At 39.4% G+C, this 11274-nt stretch overlaps 2 protein-coding genes across 2 annotated transcripts; one reads left to right on the top strand and one right to left on the bottom strand.

The window, feature by feature from the left end:
* The first annotated feature begins 218 nt into the window (after positions 1 to 218).
* Positions 219 to 1726, top strand: LOC113314030 (E3 ubiquitin-protein ligase PUB23-like). The gene has a single exon (XM_026562807.1). It carries the CDS (start codon positions 252 to 254, stop codon positions 1497 to 1499), a length of 1248 nt encoding a protein of 415 aa, XP_026418592.1. The 5' UTR covers positions 219 to 251; the 3' UTR covers positions 1500 to 1726.
* A 1602-nt stretch (positions 1727 to 3328) lies between these two features.
* LOC113313930 (nuclear pore complex protein NUP1-like) lies at positions 3329 to 10671 on the bottom strand. Its single transcript, XM_026562700.1, has 9 exons — positions 10219 to 10671; positions 9541 to 9587; positions 8704 to 8837; positions 8122 to 8329; positions 7677 to 7982; positions 7488 to 7565; positions 6679 to 7404; positions 5999 to 6432; positions 3329 to 5341 (listed from the first exon to the last, which is right to left on the bottom strand). The coding sequence occupies exons 1-9, from the start codon at positions 10481 to 10483 to the stop codon at positions 3823 to 3825; spliced, it is 3717 nt and encodes a 1238-aa protein (XP_026418485.1). The 5' UTR covers positions 10484 to 10671; the 3' UTR covers positions 3329 to 3822.
* Between the last annotated feature and the right edge of the window lie 603 nt (positions 10672 to 11274).

The following is an 11274-nucleotide window of genomic DNA, read 5'->3' as shown; positions in this document are numbered from 1 at the left end:
TATCTAAGAAGTCAAACCTATAATGTTCTACGCGGGAAATTAAGACCGAATCGACAGACAACTTAGAAAATTCCAATTACAGAGATACACACAGCGCTGAGCTTGCAATTAATTATGCAGGCATCTTTCAAATTTTGACTTTCAGCTTTCTATCTACGTATATCTATAGCCTATATATGAATGCGTTGATTAGTACTAGTACTTGGATCTAAATAAATTCCTGGTCTTGTTTTTCTTTTTTTCATCAATAAATGGAGAAAAAACCAGATCCAGAAATGGAGATTCCATTATATTTTAGATGTCCAATATCAATGGAAGTCATGAAGAATCCAGTTACAATATCGACGGGTTTATCATACGAAAAGAAAAACATCGAAAACTGGTTCAACGTATATAAGAAGAAAACATGTCCAGCTACCATGCAAATTCTGCAGAATTTTGATGTAACTCCGAACTATACACTTGAACGATTAATACTCGTGTGGCAGGAACGAGAATCTAAAGCGATCGATAATCACCCGTCGTCGTCTATATCGATTAAACATGATGAGTTGGTATCATTACTGACTACCATTGAATCCACGCCGTTTAAGGTAAGCTCCTTAAAGAAGCTTCGGTCTTGTATTGAATTAGGATTAGAGGTTAGATTAGATTTTGTTCACCTAGGTGGTATCGAAGTGCTTAGTCGAATAATCACCCAAGTTCTCATCGACAGATCAGATTTCATTACATTCCGAGCTTGTGAAGAAGCTTTAGGTGTTGTATATCAACTTCCTATATCAGATGACGCATCTATGGATTTGTTATCAAAACCCGAATGCATGAAGGCCATGGCAACCATGCTGCAACATGGAAGTGCCGAGGCACGGTATCATACCGTAACGATCTTTCGAAACATGTCTAAAGTTGAGTATAATTGGAATTTGGTTGTTCAGGATCAAGGAATGGATTTATTTAAATCCTTGTTGGAATTAGTATCCGATGAGATCTATACAAAAGCAAGTTCTTGTGCTCTTGACGTGTTGATAGATATCTTAAGCTCGTCGAAGCAAACTAGGCTAAAAGCGATCGAAGCCGGTGCAATTTGCGTATTAATTGAACTACTGCCCGACTCCAACAAATCGATTTGTGAGAGAATGTTGCTTATTATCAAATTACTTTGTGAATGCGCTGAAGGGAGATTAGCTTTTGTTGATCATAAGTTAGGGATTGCTGCATTATCAAAGAAGATACTTCGAGTTTCAATCTGTGCAACAAAGTTAGGGGTCAAAATATTGTGGCTGCTAAGTAGTTTTCATCCGAAAGAAAAAGTTATTGAAGATATGTTAGTGTTTGGATCGGTGAAAAAAATACTTGGATTGTTACATATCGAAGGTCAATCATCGACCAAAGATAATGCTGTGAAGATCATCAAAATGCATGGGAATTCATGGAAAAAGTATCCTTGTTTTCCTAGCGAGTTGAAGGATTATTTGAGATTAGCTCAGGATTCAAATTAAGCAAAAGCATTAGCTTATAATCTCAGATATGTACATGTGATAAGACAAAATCAAAACAATTTTTTGTGCACCAACTTCTTGTTAGTGCATTTGTGTGTAATTTTGGGATTGATCTATTTATTGATTTGTTTTAGGTAATAATCAATAATGGGGTTGTTTGTGTTTTTTTATCCGGCTTTTTTAAGTGTAAACAAATATGATCCAGATGAATAAAGATTTGTTAGGAACTTTGTGTGTTTATTATGGTCCTTGGCGAAAAACAAATCTTAAATTGTGTTCACTTGCATATGGAGGATCCATGGACATGCTTATTATCTTCATATTTTGTCTTTAATTTTGTTTGCATGAGACATTGCTTTTCAAGTGCACGAATCGGAATCGTAAACTTGACATTTGGAATTCAGGTAGGATTGAATGGTAGTAGTATTTCTTGTTGTTTGTTTCCTACTTCGACTTATGGTTGGAGCAACATCAATGGTCCTCACCCTCCCGTAGCCTGCTCACTGCACAAACAGTCTGTTGGGTACTACTGCCCGAGTCCTGACTGAAAAGCAATGGCAGAAAGGAGTCCGGCATGCCATGATGATTCCCACTCAGGGAAATCTATTAGCACCGTAATGGAATCGCAAACCTGTTATATGAAAGCTTAATTGGTCAGGTTTTCCTAGATGCAAGCTCGGTATTGTGTTGTGTCGCAATTAGCTGAGAAGTATCCTTTCCTGTGACCATCAGAATGAGCTATGCTTGAGGGTGAACAACAACGGGTCAGACACACTATGCGGTGTTTTTGGTAGTTCATGAACCTATGTAAATGTTTACTGCGTATGATACAAAAGCCCGAGTTTTATTTGAATCACGGCCTGCCATGTATCCAGAGGATGATTTTTCTTTCACTTCGTAATAGTTCTTTGAGCGGTTCTGTGCCTTCTACATCCCACGAAATATAAATTTCAGCTCTGTTGCAAAATTTACGCTTCTAGAACATAATCAGTCCTTTTTTAAGGAAAATGGTGAGTAGATAAAGTTCTCACCACCAGGAGGTGCTAAGCGTTCAGATAAGAAACGGAAATTTACTTCCACATCACAATCCAAATGGTTCCTCCTATGCAATTGTGATCCAGTGATGGTCCCAGAACTTGGGAATGTCTGACTCGTTTATTATCATGGAATGAAGTTTCTGGATCACATAATCACTGTGATTGATTTCCTGCTTTCGGTAGACTTTCGAACCCAGCGATCTCTCTGTTGTAAGGTTTCCGTGTATTTGGTAAGTCAACAATGACAACGAATCAATGATGCAAAGCACAAAGAAGGTGTGGTCATCTCCACCCAATAAGGCCAGTAGGAAATAATCCTGGAGGAAGCCGTCAATGTTTTACCAGATTATTAACATTATATTCCTAGTTTCGGTCGGCTTATATACACCACGCTCCATGATTCTAAAAATGTATACTAACCCTCTTAACCACAAGTTCCGTGTGCCGTTTTTACAGTTTTGGTTCATCTCATAAAAGTTTGGCATTTCTAGCGCTGGCCTTCCGAACCGAGCGCAGCCTTCTGTTTGACCCTGACCGTGCCCTACCAACAAGGTGTCCTTCACTTGTAACAAGTTCAACCACTAGCTCGAAGGTAAAATACTTTTCTCTCACCAACTTCCTACGTGATAACTGCATAATTTTTCATCACTAAACAGTCCCTAATGAGGTGCAAACAAAAAATAAGGTGGGTTAATTAAGTCTGAAGCTCTAGTTTGGCAAGCCATCTGAAATTTTCTGTTATGACCACCACAGCGCATGAATTCAACGTTTACATACAAGAAAAACAATTGCTCAGGACGCAGTAATATAGAGTATTTTTTTCTTAACTGCCTGAAAATTACATAAACCAATTTCGTACTATGTTACATAAGAAACTAAACGTACATTAAAACATGAACGACAACCTGACCAAGGATACAGAGAGACCCTACAAGAACATACCAAGATGGTCCAAGAATGTTCTGCAGAAACACTAACCAAAACTGGAACACGTCAAGGCAAGCAGATCATATTCAATCTGAGAAAGAAGAAACAGAGGCAGATGCATAGAGAAGAAAATCCTAATGCAGATGCATTCAGGCAATCAGGCTTACCAGATTTCCGAGGACCATGGGGGGAAAGGCAATTTACTCAATTTCCCGTGTACAAAGGAATCTAATAGACACCAACTAGACTGCACATTCAGTTGCAGACATCTTTCTCTCACATTAACATAAAATTGGCCCATCAATTACAAGCACTATTCATGATCACTAGATTCGGTGCAAGAGAATCATGTGAGAGCCCTACCGTTTCCGCAACTTATCTCTCCTAACTTTAATTATTTTGCGACCAGATTTATCACCACCCCCTGTGCTACCAAGTGAGAAGCTTCCTGCACCTCCTCCAAGTCCAAATTCACCCTGTGGTTGGAATGGATTTGGCATTTGTGGAGTCACGGGATTTTGTTGACCACCGAACATGAATGGGGACCCCCCTGATGGAGGCGGAGAACTAAACATGTATGGTGAGGTTGAACTTGTTGGCTGACCAAATGCAGGAACCACAGGAGCTGATGCTTGTAAAACATCCTCAGCCATGCTGTCCTCCATATTCATCTGATCGTTATTTGTGGATGTACCAAACATAACAGAGCTTGCGGTTCCAAAACCAGGAACAGCCGGGGAGAGAGAGTTCGACGAGGCGGTGCCACCAGCCACAGAGGTGAATGAGAAAGGAGACGACCCTGGCAATGGTGCAGAGCTGACAACAGGAGTTGTTACTGATCCAAATGAAAACCCTGTTGATGCAGCAGGTGTAGAACCAGCATCGGATTTTGAAGCCCCGAAAGAAAACCCTCCAGTTGGGAAGACAGGAGATGGACTAGACTGAGAACTCGAACTGAATAAACCACTTGCAGTAGTCCCAGAACTGAAAGTACCAGCAGTCATAGAGAAGGATGTTGAAGAACTTTGACCAAACCCAGTACTTACACCAAATGGATTAGCTGAAGGGGCTGAATTAACAAATGAAGAACTAATAGAGCTCACTGGCGTTGAGCTGGCAAAGCCGAAGGATGGAGCAGAAGACACAAAAGGACCCGGCGTGCTATTAGTAGATGGTGCAGTCCCACTTACAGATTCATCAGTGGCTGCTTTTGTACTGAATACAGATGATCCAGTTGCAGAGGTAAAAGGATTAGGAGTCTGAGATTTGTTATTGGCGAAGGGATTCACTGCACCAGCATTGAAACCAAAAATGCCGTTTCCAGTAATTGTACCAAAAGGATTAGATGGTGTGTCCCCGGTAGAGGTTAGACTACCAAAAGGTGATGGTTGCTTTGTTTTACCCTCCAAATGTTTATCATCTGAGCCAGACGATGGCAATGGCAGTGTACTTGAGCTAGATGTAACAACTGCTGTGCTAGAGCTTATACCAAACTGGAACGGTGCTGCAGGGGTTGCTGGTAAGGTAGATATACAGCTGCTAGTACTAGCAACGTTGGATGGGTTGGTGATGCCATTGGCAGCAACAACGGTGGTTGTCTCAGTGGTATCTGAACTTGTATCAATACCTTTGGAAGCATCTGAAGCTATGGTAGTAGGATCAGAGAACAAAGAAGTAGTGGAAGCAGATAAGCAGTTTGAGCTTGAATTAGTGGGGACTCCAAATGTGAATACGGGTGTCGATGATGGTACAGGAGAGGAAGTGACATTTTCTGACTGCTTGGACAACTCGTCAGCCTTACGAGTACTTTCGCTACTTTTACCCAAATCCGCAGCTTTTGACACATGCTCTGTCACACCAACAGCCAAAGCGGCAGTACTGCAGGAGAGAATCAAAGTAGGTTTATATAGGTAAATCAATAAAATCAACATAGGTAATTACTTCAACATCAAAATATACTGAAGAACGGGAAAAAAAATGCTCCACAGCGATATTGAATCAGCAGAATGCAGTTACCAAACCTACAAGCATTAGTAAATCTAGTTCCCTACTGACTTGTAGTTCAAATACTAAATCCATGTGGGTACTGCTTTTCTACTGGATAAGGTTGTTACTTAGAGTCCAGTTCTTTTAATATTACTATACATCCATCTATTTAAACCTAATATTTTTTATTCTAACAGTTTAAGCATTTGTACAGCGTTCTGTCTTACAACTTCTGAAGTCAAAACATGGATAGAACAATGGGACACACTTTCTAATCCTCCCATGTCCTCCTTCATTCGTTCAGCCATAACTTGTACAGAATTCATTACCATTTATTTGAAAAAAATTAAATTATCAAAGTATGGTTCAAAGGGAATCTGATCTCGCCAGATCCCGAAATATGTATACATAAAAGATTCACCTTGAGAAATTCGGAAACCACTAGCAGAAGTAAACAGTTATATGCAAAATAAATTATGCAAGTGGAGGAATATATGGAAAGAGTTATTTGGTATTGAAACTGTTACATGATAACAAAGTGAAGCTGACCTGCTAATTGGCTCTATCTTTTTCATAGATGGAGCACCAAATACAACGCCTGGTGATTCAACTGCTTTAGTGGCAAAGTTGAATGTGAATGCAGATTGTCCTTTCGGTTCTGAGTTTTCAACTGATGAAACGGGCTGAGAAGCAGGCGCACTTTCCACCACTGCGGCACTAGGTGAAGGTGTGACAGAAAGAGCAGATGATGAATCCTTTTTTGAATCTATGACGTCCCCGTCAGAAGCTCCAAAATCAGCCTTGGAAATTGCATCTCCAGGGAGCGCTTCAGAAGAAGAAGTAAAAGGCTTCACTACAGGAACTATTTCAGCAGCATTGGATGGGCTCTGCACCGTAGATGTGCCCAGTTTTTCACTCTCAGCAACCGCTGGGGTTATATTAACCCTGTCACCGTAAGAATCATCGTCCATATCCAGATAGGCCTTCAAAAGATAATGTTAGTTTAATTATATGACATTAAAAGAGCATCCACAAATTAGACTACTGATGGATAGAAGACTTATTAGGGATGAAGATCACATAAAAAAAGGTAAGAAGTAAAGGAATCTGAAGTCCAGCTGACTTTAGCATTATTTTTTCAAAAACGCAATCTTATACACTTAAATCAAGTCTAAATACAAATAAAAATAGACCAACAACTAAAAGAAGATGAGAGGGTGGGCACATACCTCGTGAGCACTCATTTGGAAGGCACGTTTTTGAGGAGGCATCTCTGAGGCCTTGCCACTAGGGACAGTATCCTCAGCAGAAGATTTAGTTTCTACACCGTTTGCTTTAGCAGCCTTTTCATCTCTAAAGGTAAGAACTTCTGCAGGGCCGTTGTCCTTAACCTTGCCTTGCTTTCGCGAAGTTGATGCCTCGGCACCTGAACCAGAGTTACCGCCTGCCCCATCCAGAGCACCCGAGCTTTGTGCAGTAACCAAAAACCTTGATGAATCTACATCTTCGACACTTCTAAGAGCTTGTCCTTGTAACATACCAAGTGTTAACTTAGCAGGTGACTTGCCCCTGGCGGAGGCTAGCCTGAGCTCAGATGATTTTTCTTTTGGAGAAGGGACTAACTTATCAAGCTGCTGCAATATTTTCTGGGCCATCTGAGTTGACTGAGAAGGAACTGAAGCTAACCTTGTAGCAGGCACGCTAGTATATCCATTTTCTGAAGGCCTCAAATGTGAGTTGTTATTTTGCTTGGACTCATCCAGAAGTAATTTCTGTGCCGAAAAAGTGGAGGCTTGAGCAGCATAAGAACCATCAGCAGATAACGTATAAGAGGCAGAAGGTGATATCATAGCTTTTGATGGTGACATTAACATGTTGGTTTTCTGACGAATCCTACGTATAGGACCCACCGTTCCTATATCACTATCTAGAACTGAGATTCTCCTTTTAGAAGGCTGCATATAAAAAATATGCATAATAAGATCAATGTGAAACTCCAATAAGTATTCACAAGTTTCCAGATTTCATGTACGCTGACCTGTTTACAACCAGAAAATGTGCTATTTTCCCAAGGCCGCTGAGATGAGGCGGATGGGGTCATCACCTGTGCATCAATCTATAACACAAAACACGACAGACGAGAATCGTAAGGTGTAAATATCTTGAAAATGAAAACAAGGCAATTACGTAACACGGCAAACGATAAATCAAGCATCTATATATGCACCTTCAGGACACCGCTGTTGTGAACTCGAGAGTACGGGGTACGAGACATATTATATATCGCGGATCTGCCGCGAGGTCTTGGCGTCATAAAACCATTCTCAGAGACAGTAGGAAAGCGGACAGCAGATCTTGGTACAAGGGACATACTATGCGACTTTGGCGTGAATGGTGCATTAGTTAACAGTGACACGTCTTCCCTGAGTGATTGACTACGCAAACCTAATGCTGAAGGAGAAACTTTGGAAGACCGATTGCCCATATAAGCTTTTGCAAGTTCAGTGGGTGATGCAACATCCTGCTCAATTTCCTACAAAAGCAGCATTGTGACAGGACTTAGTAAGCATTGAGTGGAAAATCAAGAATTCAAATCCAATGTCACATTTTAGTAACATCTGTCTGTTGTTCAAATGTGAAAAAAATAAGGAGCGTGAATTTGGATTTCATACATTTGATCTGAAAGTAGGAGCTAAAACGCCTCCATGCAAGTTCTGGCTGACAATTCCATTTTCTTGAACCACCATATGTAAGGGTTCTTGTCTTTCTTGAGTCGGTGCCTTCTGTGAAGTACTTAGCCCAGAAGCTTTCTTTCCATTTCCTGTAGATTCACCAACAGCTCTTGAATGCATCACTTCAGTCAAACGGTCGATTTCGGCTCTGTAAGGGAAGACATTATCAGAATTATTAAGCCATTAATTATGAGATAGCGATGAAACCTATGTTACATTCACGAAGGATCAACAGCACACATCTATGAATAGTCTTGTATTTTGAATATAAAGAACATGAACGCTATGGATCTACATTTACATCAGAGAATATTCAAACATTGCACATTCAGGGATTGGGGATTATAAATGTTAAAATATTCAAAGACACAGCCAAAAAAAGGGAAGCTTTTTTAATATTTGGAGAATGAAAATCGCAAGGGTACTGGACGGAAAGTATTTACGGTATGAACTCAATAAATATATAAATAAAAAATCCCTTGATCAGATATCATTATAAACTGCCATACAAGAGTCACTTACTTTGTAAAGGTTTTTTCCTTGAATAATTTCTCCCAAACATCTATTCCATTGTCCCCCAGGCTATTATTCAAGCGCTCACCTTCATTCCCATTCCCATTCCCATTGCCGCGTTCACGTGATTTCGATGATGGAACCTGCGGGACACAGTAAAAGCAGAACACTTGAATACTGAATGATGAAAGTTCCAGGACACTGAAAGACATGAAATATGAGAAAGTAAAATCTTCAGGACAAGTAAACATGCCAACAGGGCTAGGGGAAAACATATTCTACTAGTAAGTTGCAACTGTCATTCAATGACATCAGATGTATTACAGAAAAGTGATATCCAGTGATCGTAATTTATGCCATGAGAATAAAAGATCTAGGCCTGTATTCAGAGTCTCCCTAGGATACTGAGAGAAATTAAAGAATAAGAGCAGAGTACCGCAAGTTAAATTTCCAAACACTACTAAATATATGATACTGAGCGATAAAAAAATTAGCGAGAGAAAATCTAACACTAGGAGGAATCTCAGCTAAGCATTTGTTTTGCACCTCAATAAGGTAAACTCTCAACAAATCAAGAGATGCCTTGGTCAGTCAGCAGCGTAGATAAAGTGAATGGCAAATCCTGTAACATATCAAACTAGACTAATGTTCTCATCATGACACAAGAGATACCAAAAATCCATGCATTAACATGTAAGGGATTGGAAAATATAAAAAGGTTATCGCAGGCTCTTCATAAATACAAAAGGAAAACCAATCAATCAGAAATAAAACACACATGTATTTCAGTGCAACAGCTGATCACAATTTTCAGCAAAACAACTTCCTGAATCTAGATAAACTTACAGATGGACCAGCTTCCCGAAATTGAACCCTCTGCCCATGATTTGTATCTGCAGAAAAGATTATTTAGCAATGTTGATCAGAACTCATGAACATTATTACTTTGCATTATACATAGACTATGATCGTAACAAAAAAAAAATGACATTCAAAAGATAGGAATAACGAATGACTTCTTACGAATTAAAAACCAACCGAAAAATACCCTAATGTTGTTATTATTATGTTCACAATATAAAACTTGGGATTTTCTTTCCATTGTTAATAATCTATGCAACCTGTTCTTTAAGTAGGCATTTCAGACTTCACAATTTCTTAAAATCTCGAATACAATCTTAATAAACAACTAACCAAGTAACCCTAAATCGAACAGGTTAATCTTCAAAGGCCCTAAAAATCTATTAGGTTTGATAATCTCAGCTACACCTTCAGTAACTCCGAATTTACCATTAAATAGACAAATTAACGAATTTTTTCTAACAAAAATAACTAGCCTTACAAGCCCTAAAAACAAATCAATAAAACCCTAAAAAAATATAAAAGTACCCAATAAAAACCCTAAAAAAATATAAAAGTACCCAATAAAAACCCTAAAAATAACAAAAAAAAACAATTAAAACCTCTACCACGCATCAATACGCAAGAAAAACAAAACAAATTCAAGATACGAAATAATCATACCTGTGACCGGAGGTGGTGGAGCAGTGAGACTCTTCGTAAAGAGAGATTTATAAAAATTTTGGGCAGTTCTAGATATTAATCCGTAAGCTGGATCAACAATTCTGGAAATCCAACCATTCCTAGTTCCTGCTTCAATAGGGTTACGAATTGCTGTAATAGGTCTTTCATAGGGTTTAGTGGTTCTATTTCTTAACGGCCTCTTCTGAAACTTCCCTCCAGCTCCTCCTTCATAAGATCCTGTCGCCGCCGCCGCCCTTGTTGCCATTAACGCTCTGCTTCAAGTTCTTTAGAAAGAGAAAGATGTGAAAGAAAAAAACGGTCACCGTCGCGCGCAGTCCCTAGAATAGGGTTTTTATTCGAAAGCGAAGAAGAAGAAGAAAGAAAGAAAGAAAGAAAGAAAATCTCGAGTCTCAGAGGAGAGAGAAAGTGGAGTATGAGAGGGAGATTTTCTACACCGACCATGTGGTCTTTTCGCTTGTGTTTAATTAAATTGATAAGGTGTTGCGGAGTATGTAGCATTTAATGTACGCCGATTTTTTATTCTTGGGATTATAACACGTGGCACGTCTAATCCTATTTTAAGCGGGATGATGTGTTTTGTTTGAATTTTTCGGAGGGTTTTGGTGGGAATGGAAATTTTCATCTTTCGGCACTCACTGTGATCTGGACGAGGGGCTGATCTACCCAGTGTAGTCAATCTCGGCCGTCTCGGCCGAGATCTCGCCGATATTCTCGGTACCGTCCTTAGGGCGAGACGATACTGTAATCTCGCTGATACGATATTTTAACGATAAAATCGGACGGAATTTGTTAACTCGTATGGAACCGACCGGAATTTCGCCGAGATTTTAGACGTGGTGTGTGTAAAACAAGTCTAAAAATGGTAGAGTTTCCCCTTTTTCATCTGATTGAATTCAAACAAGTGATTCAAGATAATGCTAGCACAATTAGAGAACAAGGAAATAAGGATGCTAATGCTTGGATTCATCCATGACATAATAACTAAATGAAACGAAAATCAAAACTACTAAGTAAATGAAATAACAAGTAAACTCT

Source organism: Papaver somniferum, chromosome 9 (genome assembly GCF_003573695.1).
Source record: "Papaver somniferum cultivar HN1 chromosome 9, ASM357369v1, whole genome shotgun sequence".
Taxonomy (NCBI): domain Eukaryota; kingdom Viridiplantae; phylum Streptophyta; class Magnoliopsida; order Ranunculales; family Papaveraceae; genus Papaver; species Papaver somniferum.
Note: the sequence above shows the minus strand (reverse complement) of the source record. Positions and strands in the feature narration are given on the sequence as shown.